Source organism: Notolabrus celidotus, chromosome 6 (genome assembly GCF_009762535.1).
Source record: "Notolabrus celidotus isolate fNotCel1 chromosome 6, fNotCel1.pri, whole genome shotgun sequence".
Classification (NCBI taxonomy): domain Eukaryota; kingdom Metazoa; phylum Chordata; class Actinopteri; order Labriformes; family Labridae; genus Notolabrus; species Notolabrus celidotus.
In genome coordinates, this window is record NC_048277.1 from 13671702 (window position 1) to 13688011 (window position 16310).

Here is a 16310-nt window from a genome sequence, read left to right on the forward strand (position 1 = left end):
ATACTCCTTCATTCGTCTCACAACAAGGAAATTCATAGAGTTACAGCAGCAAACAGGAAGGTGAACAGTACAAGAGTTTCAACAAGAATATATATAGAAATGAAATGTTCATCAAAGAAGACAGCTTGGCCATAATTCTCCTGTCAGCCACCACCTCCACATTCCACAAACTGTGGGAGTGAAGTGGATTGAGAGATTGTGTGGATTGAGTACAACTGTTGTGATATAGTATTTGGATTCAATCATTAGCATAGGTAATATCGCATATTATATTGTTATTACATTACGTATATACGTATATTTTAGAGTTGTAGCTTTTATAGTGTTTTTAGGAAGTTCATTAGAGTTTTCAGGCAGTAGTTTGTAGATTTTGTCAGTTGTAGCTAACTGACATTGAATGTTGGTTATGTTTAGCTTGTAGTTTAAACCTTGTTTGTAGGAAATTAAACTGAACTTTTGATAAGGTTGTGATGTAACTAAAGGCACCGAGGAAAAAGTGGACAAGGCCCTGTGCCCGTTAGTGTCTGTTTTTTTAACAAGTAACACAACACCTAATGTTTTATTGTAGGGAGTAGTAAAAGAAAAAAATACTTTCATATGCAATACTATTATTAGAAGTTAATTAAAATGTTCGACGTCATTCACTCTTTGTTAAGACAAGCCGTCAACACTATTGTTTTTTCTGAATGGTACGGCATCTCCATGGGAACTGCAGTGTTAGTGAGATGATTCGTTGCTAGGTAACATCGCACATTGTTAAAAGTTTTTTTTCCACAAGTAATAGAGGGTAAGTTTGCTTTTCACTTTTCGGTTTGCTAACTTAGATACTTTACATATTTTATAAGCGGGAGAAGTACCTGTCAGACATTGATAAGTATTGAAAAAGATACCAACACGCATCGTTAAAGGCAGCATGAAAGACAATCGAACAAGCTAATGAGTGTTAGCAGCTCAGGGAAACATCGGTCCAGATCTATTTTATACAGTCTATGGTCCACATCTATGGTCCACATCTATGGTCCACATCTATGGTCCAGATTCATGACAGTGTTAGCGGGATGTCAACCTGTTTATTTCATGTACATCGCAGCTCTAGCCACAGGAAGGCACCTGAGGATGCTTGATGGAGTTCCCACCTGTCTGAACCTCTCGTGAGTTGACAACATGACTTTTATTGTCTGCCTTTCAGAATTACACATAAATCTTAGTTTAATCCCTACTGAAACAGTGTTGCATATTTTGAAGGATAGCAGGGGGGTTGTTTGGTACAGAGGGGTTTTGGCACAGTGCTTAAACAGCTTTGTAGTAAGGTTTAGACATTAATATCATACTGTTTGTATTCAATCAGGTAGACAAAAGTCAGCCATGGCTATATCTGCAGTCAGGAAGTGGTGGGTCACCCACCAGTTAGAAAAATCCGACAGCAACGACCCAAACACTGAGGAAGATGAAGAGGAAGAAAAGAGGAGAAGGCAGTGTGAGTGATTTTTAAAAATATATATCATTTATTTTGTATTTCGTAGCTTAAATATGGAATTCAAAATTATCTTTGAACTTCAGAATGAATATGCAGTCAACAGTTGATCATGTGGTATCCCCCCACTGCTACATCATTATATATTAAACAAGAGCTTCTTTGTGATTGAGATAATTGAACCATTCAGCTGCAGCATAATCCCTTTCAAATGGGCAAGCTGGTTTTACCAGGGCTCAGTAAGGGTGTGGATCTGATAAAAAATGTATATCTTTGATGCATCAAGTCCCAGAAGCATGAAATAACAAGTAAACAAGTTACAACGAGTTATTCGTGTCTCCTGTCAGTATCTATAAACCTCAACCAGGCTCTGCGGACCACACAGCTGCTCATAGATTTTGATGGTTGCCGACCTATTCTGCGTCTCACGGCACCGCCGGACCTGATTAACTTCCCATCAGTCTTTCATCCCCGCTGGCCCATAGAGTGTGAGGTCATCAGCGACATTATCCATCACATTGGTAAATTCAAACATTATTTAACTACTGTAGGTATCAACAGCTCAAACAATGTTTTTACTTGACTCAGGTCAGGTGTATTGCTGTTAATTTGGTAATAACTGCATAAGATTGTGTGTTGTAGAGTGGGACCCCCCAGAGCCAGAGCCTTTCTATCAGCCCACAGGGTACGAGAGGGCACCGATGCATGCAGGAGAGGAGAGAGGGAAAGTGGTTTACTTCACTGACCATGGTAATGTTCGATACCATAAACCTTTTATTTGTAGTGCCAACAATTACATTCATAGTTTTGTTCTGCTGTGAATAACATCATCATAGTGCTGCAACAGATAGGATCTTACATTCTTTGATTCATTCATACAACATCTGTATTTTGGAGGATATACTGTAAGTTTGAGTTTATGCTCCAGGATGTGAATTTGATGTCGATATTACAACTTTCTGCGTATTTTAAGTGTTTTATTGCAGATTATGTATTCTCTTGATAAACATTAGTACTCCGTTCTTGAGAAATATAAGCTAGATTCATTGAATCTCTTTTCTTCAAATACATTTTTTTTTCATAGACACTCTTTTTCTGTTGCCTCTTTTAAGCCACTAAGCGCCCCTACTTCACCTGCTCCCGTGTCTGTGGAAACAAGGGGCCCATCAAGACTGCCATTTTTCATGACATCAGTCAGTCAGACTTCACCCTGGAGTTTGAGTCACGCTTTGAGAGTGGGAATCTCCAGAAGGCTGTGCAGGTGTAAGTCTGTGCAGTCTCATTTGCTTATCAATTGTTGCAACTGCTTTGGTAGTTAGTAACCCTCTTTCTCTCTCTACTGCTTCCTGTTTGTCCTCCCTGTTCAGTGGTATCTATGACTATGAGCTCACCCTGCGCACAGACATGTACACCAGGAAGCACACGCAGTGGTTTTACTTCAGGGTGAGGAACATGAAGGCAGGAGTGACATACCGCTTCACCATCATCAACCTGATGAAGAGCAGTAGCCTTTACTCTCAGGGTATGAGACCACTTCTCTACTCTGAGGCGGCTGCGAAGGACAAAGGTGTTGGATGGCAACGCGCTGGCTCCAACATCAGATACTACAGAAACTTTGGTCAGGTACGTTAACTGACTGACATGAGTTGGAAAATTAAAAATGGCACCTTGACAGGTTATGATCATTACATAGTCATCAACAAAATTCATTCCTTCTTTTGTTACAGCTGTCATTTTCTGTTTATGTCAATATAGACTGACTATACATTTTCAGAGATTAAAACCTTGTTTTTATCGGGTAGTTGTGTGAATAGATGGCATATTAGTGCAGAAGAGTGGGAAATCATTTGAGTGAGGTCAAAATTGAATGTGGGTAGGGGGTGGGTGATTTCTATGAATCATTATATGTCATCACTGTGAATTATTATTGCTGTATTGGAAGCATTCATAAATAAACTTTGTTTAAAAAATTTTTTAAATGGCCCTCAGTAACTACAAAAAAGTGCTTCAGTCTAAAATCCCCCTCAAAGAATCAAAGATGGGTTTAAATGGAGGTAACATTTTTATTTTCATACCTTTTATCCACTCATTCTTCAAGTTGTTGGTTAAAATTAAGAATGAGATCTTGAGTAAGGAAATAAAAACATGAAAAAACTTCTGTACTTTTTAATTTCCCCAAATTACAACAGCACATCCGAACAACATGACTTCAAATTGAAAGAAAGTGACATAGAAATAGTCATTCATAAAAATAAAAAAAATGTCTCTCTTTAGAACACAAAGGACATCAACAGCGACACCGTTCCCTTGTACTCACTCACCTGGACCCTCCAGTTTCCCCATGGCTCAGACACCTGCTACTTGGCTCACTGCTACCCCTACACCTACTCTCGGCTGCAGCGCTACCTACGAAGCATCTCTTCCAACCCGGCAGTGACATCATACTGTAAACTGCGAGTGCTGTGCAACAGCCTGGCTGGGAACCCCGTGTATGTGATGACAATAACATCTCACAGCGTCAGCAGGGTGGAGAGTGGGAACAGGAAGGCAGTGGTAGTGACAGCCCGAGTGCATCCCGGGGAAACCAACGGGTCCTGGATGATGGAGGGATTCCTTGACTTCCTGCTTGGAGACTCAGAGGACGCTAAGCTGCTGAGGGACACTTTTGTTTTTAAGGTTAACACTCAAACTCATAGTATCACATCTGTTCTTTATAAAGTCAGTGGTAAAGGAAATGAGTGAAAAGCCTGTGCTGAAGTGGTAAAATACAATCAAGCACATATTTCTTTCTTTTGGATTCATGGTGCTGCAGGTGGTGCCGATGCTGAACCCAGACGGCGTGGTGGTGGGGAACTACCGCTGCTCTCTGGCAGGAAGGGACCTCAACAGAAAGTACAAGACAGTGCTCAGAGACTCTTTTCCCTCAGTGTGGCACACACGGAACATGGTGGAAAGGTAAGACAGAAAAACATGTCGAGAACTTATTTATGCGCAGTGCTCTGTTTATCTGAACCCAGCAATTTATTGTATCAACACTTCGTTATTCATCTTTCTTAAATTAATGTTGAAACAATTTTCTATCTAGACAGTGAATTTCACAGATCTAACATTATTTTTCTATTTCTTTAATATATTCTCTTTATTATTGTTAATTGTGTAGTTGGATGGAAAAACAACTCAAAGAAGATTCTAAAATCAATATCATGCACTCACTTAGTACATTATCAAGGACTTTGTAACATAACTTTTCCTGGCATAGTCACCATTTTTGCATTCTGTAGTTGTCTGTAAAATAAGAAATGCGATGCCCCAAACTTTTTTACTGTCAATTAAGTCTTAAAAAGTAAAGTGTAAAAGACTCAACATGGATTCTAACATGGAGTTTGCACACTCTGTATTTTTTACTACATTCTCATGTCATGCTGTTTACTTCCCCCAGGTTAATGGCTGAAAGAGACGTCATTCTGTACTGTGACTTTCATGGTCACAACCGTAAAAACAATGTCTTCATGTATGGCTGTAACAGCAGAAGTGATGCTGCTCCGAAGCTCCATGAGAGAGTCTTTCCACTAATGATGAGCAAGAATGCCAGTAATAAGGTAACACAGGGCTCCAAGCCAGCACAAGAACCCTCAAGAGCTCTATTTTAACACACTCAACACTTCGGTCTTAACATCTTGATTGCTCTCGTCTCATCTTTTAGTTCTCCTTTAAGAGCTGTAAGTTCCGGGTGCAGAAGAATAAAGAAGGAACTGGAAGAATCGCCATGTGGAAACTTGGCATTAAAAACAGCATCACCATGGAGGCTACGTTTGGAGGCTCCACCCTCGGTGAGTTTCCTTATGTGTATGTGTATTGAGCTTGATTGTTTTACATGTGAGGTCTGACATCTGTTTCACTGATAGGGGACAGGAGAGGAACACATTTTACCTCTAGAGACCTGAAGTCCCTCGGCTTTCACTTCTGTGACACCCTGTTGGACTACTGCGACCCTGATCCAGCAAAGGTGAGAGACTTAGAAGCATGTCTGACTACAACTCATAGACACATATTTGTTGGACTTATAAAGAAAAAGCTTTACTTTTCAGACTCTGATTTATTTATGTGTGCCTTGTGTGTGCACGGTTTCTTATGTTTACTCTGCTTATTGTTTCAGGTCAGTAACTGTCTGACAGAGCTTGGAGTTCTGATGGGAAAGAAGGTCAGAGAGAGGCTGGGCAGGGATTTTGGCTCTGACTGTAACATTTCTGTGTCTGACCTGGAAACCAGGTGATAAGGACATTTTCATAATATCTAAAATACACATGCAAAAAGAGATAAGTATAAAATGTTCTCTTATTCAGCTGAACTTTTCTCTTGTTTGCATTTACAGCACCAGTGGTTCAAATAGTTCTGAATCTGATGGACCCCCAGTTCATTTACTGAACCAGCCCCAATCTGCCAACAAAGAGGTAACCCCACTTAAGTACCGTGTTTATACACATGATGGCTTGTTTTTTTTTTTAGGGTTTGACATGACATTTGGATTAATTGATCTTTTGGCACCTGACAAAAATGACTCTAAAATCATACCTTGTCCAGTACCCATTTTTAAATATTTTACATTTCCATGCTTTTGTCAAAAGTCAAATCCTGGGAGGAAGAAGAAGAAACGCCTGAAAAGTCATAAAGAGAGGAACAAGCGGCGAGCAGAGAGGGGGAACAATAACACACAGCCAAAAGTCCTGCAAGGCAATATCACAAAAATGGTAAAACTGGCTGACCCAAATGTATACAGTCATACACACAAACATGCTAATGCCAATCGGCTCACAGTATTCCGTACGTATGGCAGAAGCAGTGTTTACAACACCCTTAACCTATGTTTTTTTGTGTCAAAATAGTATGTTGTGAATTGGCAAAAGAGGATGAACAAGATGTTATTTAGATGAATAAAAGTATAGAGTGAGATTATTATGCTCATGTTTCATCTGCAGCAAACTCCAGAGAAGATGAATAAACACCTGGGGAGTCACAAAGAGAGGAACAGGCAGCCACCAGAGAGAGAAAACAGCAACACACAGCCAAACGTCCAGCAATGCAACATCACCAATACTGTAAGGCGGAATGACACATTAAGCAGTGTACTGCTTTGTCAGACTTATATGATGTTGACTTTAAACAAGATTAATTTGGGAATGATGTTTACAGGAGTCTGAGATGCCTCGGGAGAACTCAGTTGAAGAAAACTCTCAGGAGCAGTCTATTGGAAAATTCAGAAAAAAATGGCTGGTAGGAAGCAGAGTTTAAGAAGTTAAGGAGACAGAGTCGGTGAGAAAGATTTCTTTGCTGTGCCCTGCTAATGTTTAATTCTTTGTGAAGGGAAATGGCCTGATTATACAGCCCATCATCTCTCCTGCCACCACTAAGGAGCTCACTCCAGTGACCCTATGGCACGGCTCTGCGCCTGTCAAGGTACAGATGACTGAACTTGTTCATAAAACCACTTCCTCATCACAGACTGTTAAACAATAATTGTTACATGTGACATGTGACTGACTTATAACTAAAATGATCAGTCAGTCTTCACATGTACATTCTCGCACATACCCTCTATTAGTTTTATCAATACAATCAGAAGCTTTTTAGAATTTTTGTCTTGTTTTAAAGAATATTTTCTTTCTTTAGGACAATTCTCTGGACAACATGAGAGCTTCATACCTGTATTGCAAAGCAAAACCAAGTATACGTCATGGCACATACACACCTCACTCAGGTAATGCTCATCATGTCTGAAAATGTTCTTACAGCAACAGTTTTTCATTCAGTCACAATGGATGGTAATGACCCAGATCAGTGATTTGAAAAGTGAAGGCTGTTGCCTCCTGATGTGCCATTAAAGTCCTGCATGTGGGCTGTAAAGTCATTTAAAATCGATACATGTAATTATGTATTTTCAGTTTTACAATTTTAAATGTTTGCATATTTTGGTGCTTTGAATTGTAACGTGAACGTGGATTGAATATTTATTTGCATTGCATTCATTTTTCCTTTTTAAACAAATGTTTTCTTTTCAGTTAACTTAAATATGTATCTGGGAAATAACTGCCTCCTAGTTGAAGTTGAAGTGAAGGTTTTTGAAGACCGCAGAGTATTTTTGGATTTTCAACACTGCACCATTCTGAAGTGTGGGAATGGCTGGCCTAGTTGACAGTGTTTTTCATGTTTCCTTTAATTTTCAAATATAAGTGGACAATATACTCTTCATGCTTTCACAGATGGACCAGTGAGAGGGGGGACACGTCAATGGAGGTGCTCTACTCAGCTACTGCACCTCAGTCCTCATCTTCCAGCTTCACCACATTTCATACAATCCAACCAGCAACAGCATCAGAGCGGTCAACCGTCCTTAGTCTCCCGTAAAGCCCACAGAGGTTTGTCAAATGTAGTTCTCATGATCTCTCAGTCAAATGAAGTTAGGCTCTTATTGTCTTGTATTAAAAATGATCTCCCTCTTAGGGCTGCAACCTCCTCTACCCCAAAGGTAACCCTCACAGAGTCATGATATCCTTATCAACAGATGTTATATAACTGTACGTATGTTAAGGTATTCAAAGTCACAACTATGTTTGTTTCCTTTGGCAGATCTCCTCCTCTTTACATCCAGAAGATTCCTGACATTAAATTGCATTCAAGTTTGACCACTGACAAGTCAAGCAGCTGGCCCCTTTTTAGAGAGAAAAACTCTGAACCATACTTTCTGTTAGAGGATTCCTCAAATGAAGATGTAACAGAGACCGAAGAGCGGGAAGAAGGTTTTTCAAAGGGTGCCATCTGCATCACTGATTCATGAAATTAAAAGGATTTCTTGTCGTAAAAGATTTGCATTATGTTTCTGTGCCAAACACTGTTACTTGTCCACATCTCTTGCTCATTATTTTTCCTCCTAATCTTGCCATTTTGTCAGAGGGGTTGTCCCACTTGAGATGTGGAGAGCTGAATCAGACTGACTCCAGATCTGATATTCCCCTGGGAGAAGCTGAATCACATAACAGTTTATTTGTGCCTGTGCTGAGGGGAAAAGACCAGAGAGGGAGAAAGGGAGTTAACTTTTAGACTTCTAGAGTCCTATGAACTCTTTCTATCATTTTTGTCATAAATGTTCTGGTTGTCATGTTAGTTCTAAGATACAGACATGAGCTCTGATCTTTATGCAGGATAAGAACATCATTATGCATTTCAACTCAAAAATGTCTTACATTTCCCCAGGTTGTGCAGTGGGACTTTGGCAGAAAAAACATGTGGGTGTTGTATCCCCTGTGTCTGAACCCTCAGGTGTCATGAAGTTGGAAGTTCAACGTCCACAGACAGACACCCTCAGCAGGCAACAGCCTGAATATATCAGGCACAATCCCTCAGGAAGAGAACGCCAAATAAGTACAGCTACACAGTAAACAACTGACACAAGATCATCACAGTCCACTCCTACAAAAAAAAAACGCAAATCTTTGTGTAATAAAAGCTGCAAGCTGAACTAAGTAGATTCAAAGTAGGATGCATACATTTTGGGTGTTTTTCTTATTAGATTAAGAAGAAAATATGTGGGTGTTAAATCAATGAGAATGAAAAACACCTCATGGATGCACTGATGCATTGTCAACGAGAATGATATTGCCATCTGTGGTTTCAAACCATAGACTGTATAAAATAGGTTCAAACACTTGACATTATCATCTCCTGATCAGACTTCCCTGTTCTTATATCAAACAATGACAATACAAGTGCAAAACTGGAGTATTTCTGTGTTAAAATGTGAAATACTTGTAACGGTGGAAATATTAATAAAATCTCAATAAATATATAAAAATCACATCCATTTGCTGATCTTTCGTGTCTTGTTCTATACTTTGGAGAAGCTTAAGTGAACTATTGGTAACACAGAATATGTTAAGCATCCGGTATTTATTACAGTAAGATAAAGTGAAACACTGCAGACTCATGGTTGGAGATCTGAACACCATTTGAAACACTTGACACCTGGTGTCTAAATATGTCTGTCAAGTTATCTGGAATGTGATAGAAGCAAATATAACTGTCGTTTTTCATATTTAGAGAAATATAGTCATGGTTGGAAGTTGCAACCAGCCTGCCACTTGTGTGAGTCTATATTTCTGTTTTAGCTCCACTAACACTTAAAGTATAGAAAGAAGAGTAGTTAGATACAATCAGGCTTCAGCAGTGAGCGGCACTGTTTGGATCTTCATCTCTCTTAAATTTTGAAATAACTGTTAAAATTATCATTGTTTGTACTGGTTTGATTTTAATTATTTGTTGCTGAATATTAAAATAAAATCTCATAAGAAAATATTAATTTTTAATAATACATGTTAACAGGACAATCATCAGATACAATTTTCAGTGAAAACACAAAACAAAACCGTGGAACATAATGAGACAACAAATATGTCAAACATTTATGTTTTTCACTGTGAAGTTGTGGGTACAAAACACTCTATGTACACATCAAGTTTTTCTTGTCAGTCTGAGAGTCTGGAAGACGTGATATGAGCTTGTTTTCCAGTGTGTTCATATGCAGCAGAGCTTCAGTGGAATTGTCGGAGATGAAACTGGCTTTCTGTGTGTCTGACCAAGTCCCGCAGTGTCACAAAACCAGAGAGGGCCTGTACAAACCAAAGACAACGATTTGAGTAAAACATCTGTGTGGTGTGGCAACAGTAGAAATCAAACATCCAAGCTTGTAAAAAGAGTTGTTTTGTACCTGTGAGAGTATAAATAAGGCGAGAACTATGTGAACGCCCCTCTCCAGCGGCTGTATGAGAATTGCTTCATTGAAAAGCTGAAACAGAATTAGCGGAAACTGCAGCAGGATGCTCAACAGCCAAAATCCAGCCAACTCTGGGACCTTTCACAAACACAAACATCACAGGAGTAACAATCTCTGCCAATACCTCTCTTTGTACATGATGTGTTGATCCATTCATGTCCTAACACTCGAATAAGTGTTGAATCACCTTTTCCTGCAGGTTTCCAGCATAACCGAGAAAGAGTCTGATTGCCTCGATCAGAGTCATCAGTATGAGAACAGTTACAAGGATGAACTTGTAGTAGTCTGGCAAGGCAGGATACTGAAAGAAATCATAATTAGAAACAATGGGTTAAGTGAGCTGAATTTAATTGAAGGTGTTTCATTTAAACAAGCTAATAATATTTAAATATTATCATGTGTTTCCAGGTCTAGTCCTGAGAATTTAAAATGATTGCTTTGAAAAACAAATATGTGACCTTGTTTTATTCAGATTAATGTATCACAAGTATCAGCTCTTGAGGTTCAGTTTGTTGATTAGTTTCATATAAATATCACTGACACTTTGACATGCTCAGTGCTCAGTCTTGTGTTTTTTTACACTTTGGATTAAACTGAAGCTACTAACTTTTCTTTAAGAGAAAGTAAAGTAAATGAGGACAGGATATGTATATGAGGTCAGTTTACTGCCTTTGTGAAATGTTGAGATTTACTGCATGATTATGAGAAATTAGTATTATTTATGGAGACAGTGCAACATGGCTAAATTAGGATAAACTCTCTGAAGATACTAAAGCAACTACAACTTTTCAAGCATATTGGATTTATGCTTGTCCATAATTAAGCTTTAAGGCTGAGCAGCGGTTTATTTTTGTAGGTGTCAGTGGTTGCTTTGGTTAAGTAGCCAGGGGTCTCGTAGTGGGGGGAGACGTGGGACTGACTACCTAGGACCCAAATGGGGAGGGGGGCCATTAATGGGCCTGAAATAAAATGTGTTTTCTACGACGCTTTTGTTTTGTTATAACTGTAATAAGATAACTAAAATTGTCTGAATAAATAAACCAAAATTCAGATTTCCTTTATGGAATTTATTTCCGGCTCCTTGAGATGCGCGTCTCATGCCTAAAGTGGGGTCATATTTTCATAGCATCAAGGGTGGCTGAATCTGATTGAAAGTAAACTGTAGGTTTTTAGAGTTTTATTTGACTTAATGAGGTTATATTATACCAAATAATGCCCCCTTGTTGTTATTCAACAAGTCACTTGGCTTCAAATAATCTTGTTTAAAGAGGTGGACAGTCTGAAGGTCAATATTGAGCAGTTACATTTAGAGAAATTGTTAAAAAAAAAGAAGCTCGGGAAGCATCTCTGCTGCTGACAGGAAGAAGCTAAACAGACTGGTGAAGAAGGCCAGCTCTGTCCTGGGCTGCCCGCTGGACCCTGTGGAGGTGGTGGCTGACAGGAGGATGATAGCAAAGCTATCTTCTCTGATGGACAACACGCCACAACCCCTCCAGGAGACCATAACAACACTAAGTACCTCGTTCAGTGACAGACTTCTTCGACCGCCGTGTCTCACAGAGCGATATCGCAGGTCTTTTCTTCCTGCAGGGGTCATACTCTATAACCAATAATATAAACATGTGTGTAACATATGCATATTTTTTTACCTCTTTAATTTTAATTGCTAATAACTTTTTAATAATTGTTACTTTATAGGCTCTTGTTTGCTTTATATATTCATTATTTTTGTTTGCACTGTGTACCGTGTACTGTGACACTTGAATTTTCCCGTTGTGGGACGAGTAAAGGACTCTCTTATCTCTTAATAATAATATTGATATGTAGCTAAGATTTGAATCAGTTAACCAGGATAGTTTTAAGCATATGTTTTTGTTTAATGCAAATAAACCAGTATTATAGCAGCAATGTTATATTTTGTAGGGTTGGCTGTGGTGATGGGGCCCACTGAGATATCTTTTCAGGGGGCCCAGAGTTCCTGGCGACGACTGTAAGTAGCACCTACTGGTTGGCTGTTTTTGTTTTTAAAATAGAAATGAAAATCAAGAGGTGTGTTAAAGGTAATTCACACAGTCTTAATACTCTTTAAATAAAATGCAGAGAATACTCATTACACCTCTGTTTTCCTCTCAGAACTCCTCTTTTCTCGTGAGCGTTTTACCTTGAGGTGCAGCATTACAGTTTCGCTGATCCACCACAGGGGGAAGAACCACATGTTAAAGTATAGAGACATCTGGAGGTGGAGACCAGACAGAACCCGCTTGTCTGAAAACAGAGAAACAACACACACGTATCGATCAATTGTCCTAATATCAGCAAAATAACCTGCAAAACCATGTTGTAGACCAAGTTTACCCAGCGCCGGTAAGCTAGCTACGTTTACATGTGGGTTAATTAGTATATTACATTCCCTGCATTTAGACTTTACCGTGAGGTAAAAACGTCTCATTCTCCTTTGGGGTAGTTTGAGTCCGACTCTGGTCGAATAAAACATTTCGAGAGAAGTCCTCTAATCGTTTTCTGATCGTGCCCGGCAGCTCCATGCTGTAAACTGTTCTCTGCTCCTCAGCGCAAACATCACCGAAGAAGGAAAACAAACCCTCCTCTTCCTCAATGCTGCCGTCGTCTCCTAGGAAACCATGAAATCTCGCGCTGCGCTCAAATCTCGCACGAAAAGTGGGCTCTTCTTTTATCCTCTTTTATCCTCTATTATGTCAACTTTTTCGTCCATTCAGGTGCGTAAGTATATCATAAATGATCTTAAGCGGCCCTTTTATTCCCACGCCACAAAACTAAATGTTTACTTCAGAGCAGAACGTATTTACAAACATAAACTAAGATATTTTTAATAATTCACTGTGTTTTCAGGTCTGACAGATCTAAGTTACATTTCAGAGGAACGTGACAATTGAATCTGGGAAGTTTTCTCGTCGTGAGACAAAGAAAATCAATAACACTTTTAGTCACACCCAGTTTTGTTTCCCAAGAAAGTGAAAGTGAACTAGTGCAGTTGAGAGGATGGCAGAGAGCTGCGGGGAACCAGGTCCTCTGTCCTGCCCAATATGCTTGGATACCCTGAGGAACCCTGTGACTCTGCTTTGTGGCCACAGCTACTGTATGGGCTGTGTTAATGGTTTCTGGGACCAGGAGGAAATCGGAGGTACTTTCAGCTGCCCTCAGTGTAGACACACTTTTATCCCCAGACCTGTGTTGAACAAGAACACGGTGCTGGCTGATTTGGTGGGAAAAATGTCAGAGGAACAACAACCTTGCCCTCCTGAGAAGGATGAAGACAGCCCAGGGGATGTGGAGTGTGATTTCTGCAGTGTGAAGAAGCTGAAAGCAGTCAAGTCTTGCCTCGTTTGCCTGGCTTCTTACTGTGCCACCCACTTGCAGCCCCACTATGAGTCTGCTGCTTTCAAAAGGCACAAGCTTGTGGAGGTCACCGCCTGCATTCAAGAAAAAATCTGTTCTCAGCACGGCAAGCTGCTTGAAGTTTACTGTCGCAGTGATGGCCAATGCATTGCCTGCTGTGTGTGATGGATGAGCACAAAGGTCACAACACTGTCTCAGCTGCAGCAGAGAGGAAAGAGAAACAAGTATGAGTATATTTTTAAGTGTTTGATAGTGGGCTGTTGAAATGATCAGTTATATTGATGCAAAAATTGTGAATTGTACTCTCAGAAAACTTTTGGAGGAAGGAAAAAAATCTTCCAACAAAAACTTCAAGAGAAGGAGAAGCAGCTGCTACAGCTCATCCAGAAAGTGAAAGAACTACAGGTGAACTTCCCAGTACTCTCCCTTAGCTGACTTTAATGCATTTAATGTGTCTGATATCCCTTTTCCTTTAAAGTAGTTGACATGGTTTCTAATTTTTTCAGAGTTCTGCAGACAGAGCGGCCACTGAAAATGAGAGAGCCTACACTGAAATGGTCAAGGTGGCTGGTAAAAAGCGTAATGCTGTGAAAGAGCTGATCAGAGTTCAGGAGAGGGCTGCAGCTAGCCGAGCTGAGACCCTCAAAGAGCGGCTGGAGAAGGAAATCTCTGAGCTGAGGAAGAAAGAGTATGAACTTACTCAGCTGTCACTCACTGAGGATCACATTTCTTTCCTGCAGGTACAGGGACAGACATATATGAAGATGTGAGTAGGATGCATTATAGTGCATGCCATGATTTTTGTGTGTGTGTTTCTAGAGCTACCAGAACATTTCTGTCAATCTACAACCGAATGTGTCCTCTGACTCCAACATCCATCTACACACAAATTTTGACTTTGTGACGACAGCCATTTCAGCTTTAAGAAACATGATGGAAAACCTGGGGAAAGCAGTTGAAGAAATATCTGAAACAAGTAAGTAAATACCTTAATTAAAGGGATGCTTCCTCAACATATGCAGTATAATTATAATTAAACAAATTGTGTATTGAATCATTTCTTTCGCACTTGCACTTTTATTTGTAGTCCAAGTTGATACTGATCCAAAGACAAGACAGGAGTTCTGCCTTTGTAAGTATTTATTGCAGCATGGATACATTTTAATCATTGACTGCTCTTCAGTGTACTTCATGCACATCTATGAATAATTAAAACCTTAACATTTCAGATTCCTGCCACCTTACATTGGATCCCAACACACCCTTTGAAAACCTTGTTCTCTCTGAGGGAAACAGCGCTGTGACCTGGGTTAAAAAAGCCCAGAAGTATCCATACCACCCTGACAGATTTACTAAGTATGACCAGGTACTGTGCTCTGAAGGTTTATCTGGAGTTAGCTACTTTGAGGTTGAATGGCGAGGTCCCAGGGTTGAGCTCGCTATGTCTTATAAGGTGGCAGAGCTGGATGAAAGTGGCTTTGGCTACTCTGACCAGTCTTGGTGCATTTCCCTTTCAAATATGGGTTGCACCTTTTGGCACATGGGAATCAAAACCAAGATATCCAGCCGATGCTCCTCAACTGTTGGAGTGTATCTGAACCATAGCACAGGTAGTTTGTGCTTTAACAGCGTGTCTGATTCCGGTCAAATGACCCTCCTTCACAGAGTTCAGACCACGTTCTCCCAGCCTCTGTACCCAGGGTTCATGGTTTCCAGAGGGTCCTCCCTTAGGATTCTGTTGCCAAAGTAAAAAATGTGTATTGTTACAGCTGTATAAGTTCAGTGTCAGTGTCACTCTATGATCATTTTCTGAGCACTGTCTCTCATTACTCATCACACTTAAAATGTTAATCGTCTGCCAGCAAAAAGCTGAAGATAATAATAGTGTAGCAAGATTTTTTGTGGTTTGAGTCTATATTCATTTATCCCTTATACTGTTATGAATCCGTTCCAGCTGCTCCTGTTGTTTTAAGTCAACGTTGAAGTTTTAGCAAGTTGAATAAGATATAAAAGATGTTCAGAACTCCTCTAGTTTAGCCATGTGTTTCTGTTTACCTATGCTAATAATCTTTCAAAATTGAGTGCCTGTTTGATGTTTCATTTTATCCTTACATATAAAAGTAAAATATGTCTTTATTTAAAGGTAAAGTGTGTAGAAATGGGAATACTAGCAATGTCTAGTGGCTAGATTCTAGATTGTAATGCTCCCTTGCTCCCCTCTCCTGACGGTGAGGCAACGGTGGCCTTCAGGGACAAAAAAAAGCTCCTGTGTTGTATGTTAACAAGGATCCTCCATTTTCAAGTTTTTACCATAAAAAACGTGTATCAATAATAATTACAATACTTCCTGTCTCTCCTCAGCTGTGACAATTACTTTTTTTTTATCTGAAGCACTAGTGGTTTCCATTTGTAATAGCACACACTAGTGTTTCAGTGGACTTCAGTTATATGCAGGAAAAACATTCTATGCGGAGAGCCGACAAAGTGAAACACATTGGCTGTAATTCAATCCAGGCACTTATTGCTAGTCACCTGACAAGGATTTAGCTTTAACTGATCTCTAAAGACACATCTGCATGAAAGTTTAACTAACAATCTGCGCTTTGATGTGATATTTCCGCTCCAACTTCGTTCTCT

The 16310-nt window shown here is 39.7% G+C and overlaps 3 protein-coding genes across 4 annotated transcripts; 2 read left to right on the top strand and 1 right to left on the bottom strand.

Annotated features, from left to right (window-relative positions):
• The first annotated feature begins 7 nt into the window (after positions 1-7).
• agbl2 (ATP/GTP binding protein-like 2) lies at positions 8-8332 on the top strand. Of its 2 annotated transcripts, none has more exons than XM_034685735.1 (22): positions 8-254; positions 1091-1151; positions 1349-1477; positions 1822-1995; positions 2117-2224; positions 2587-2737; positions 2842-3097; positions 3749-4150; positions 4287-4429; positions 4914-5073; positions 5178-5304; positions 5380-5480; positions 5631-5743; positions 5847-5925; positions 6100-6222; positions 6451-6570; positions 6665-6745; positions 6836-6928; positions 7142-7229; positions 7732-7887; positions 7973-7997; positions 8099-8332. In XM_034685735.1, exons 3-22 carry the CDS (start codon positions 1366-1368, stop codon positions 8304-8306), a joined length of 2820 nt encoding a protein of 939 aa, XP_034541626.1. In that variant the 5' UTR covers positions 8-254; positions 1091-1151; positions 1349-1365; the 3' UTR covers positions 8307-8332. The 2 variants fall into 2 exon arrangements, with proteins under 2 accessions (XP_034541626.1, XP_034541624.1); XM_034685733.1 differs by lacking the exon at positions 8-254 and adding an exon at positions 688-787.
• A 1563-nt stretch (positions 8333-9895) lies between these two features.
• Positions 9896-12948, bottom strand: tmem17 (transmembrane protein 17). Its single transcript, XM_034685737.1, has 5 exons — positions 12727-12948; positions 12460-12563; positions 10486-10599; positions 10233-10376; positions 9896-10134 (listed from the first exon to the last, which is right to left on the bottom strand). Exons 1-5 carry the CDS (start codon positions 12839-12841, stop codon positions 10057-10059), a joined length of 555 nt encoding a protein of 184 aa, XP_034541628.1. The 5' UTR covers positions 12842-12948; the 3' UTR covers positions 9896-10056.
• LOC117814422 (E3 ubiquitin-protein ligase TRIM47-like) lies at positions 12578-15754 on the top strand. The gene is given in 8 exon segments (XM_034685736.1): positions 12578-13033; positions 13167-13818; positions 13821-13897; positions 13983-14078; positions 14180-14413; positions 14493-14649; positions 14761-14805; positions 14903-15754. Coding segments are annotated over 7 exon segments (1632 nt in total). The 5' UTR covers positions 12578-13033; positions 13167-13316; the 3' UTR covers positions 15424-15754.
• The last annotated feature ends 556 nt before the right edge of the window (positions 15755-16310 follow it).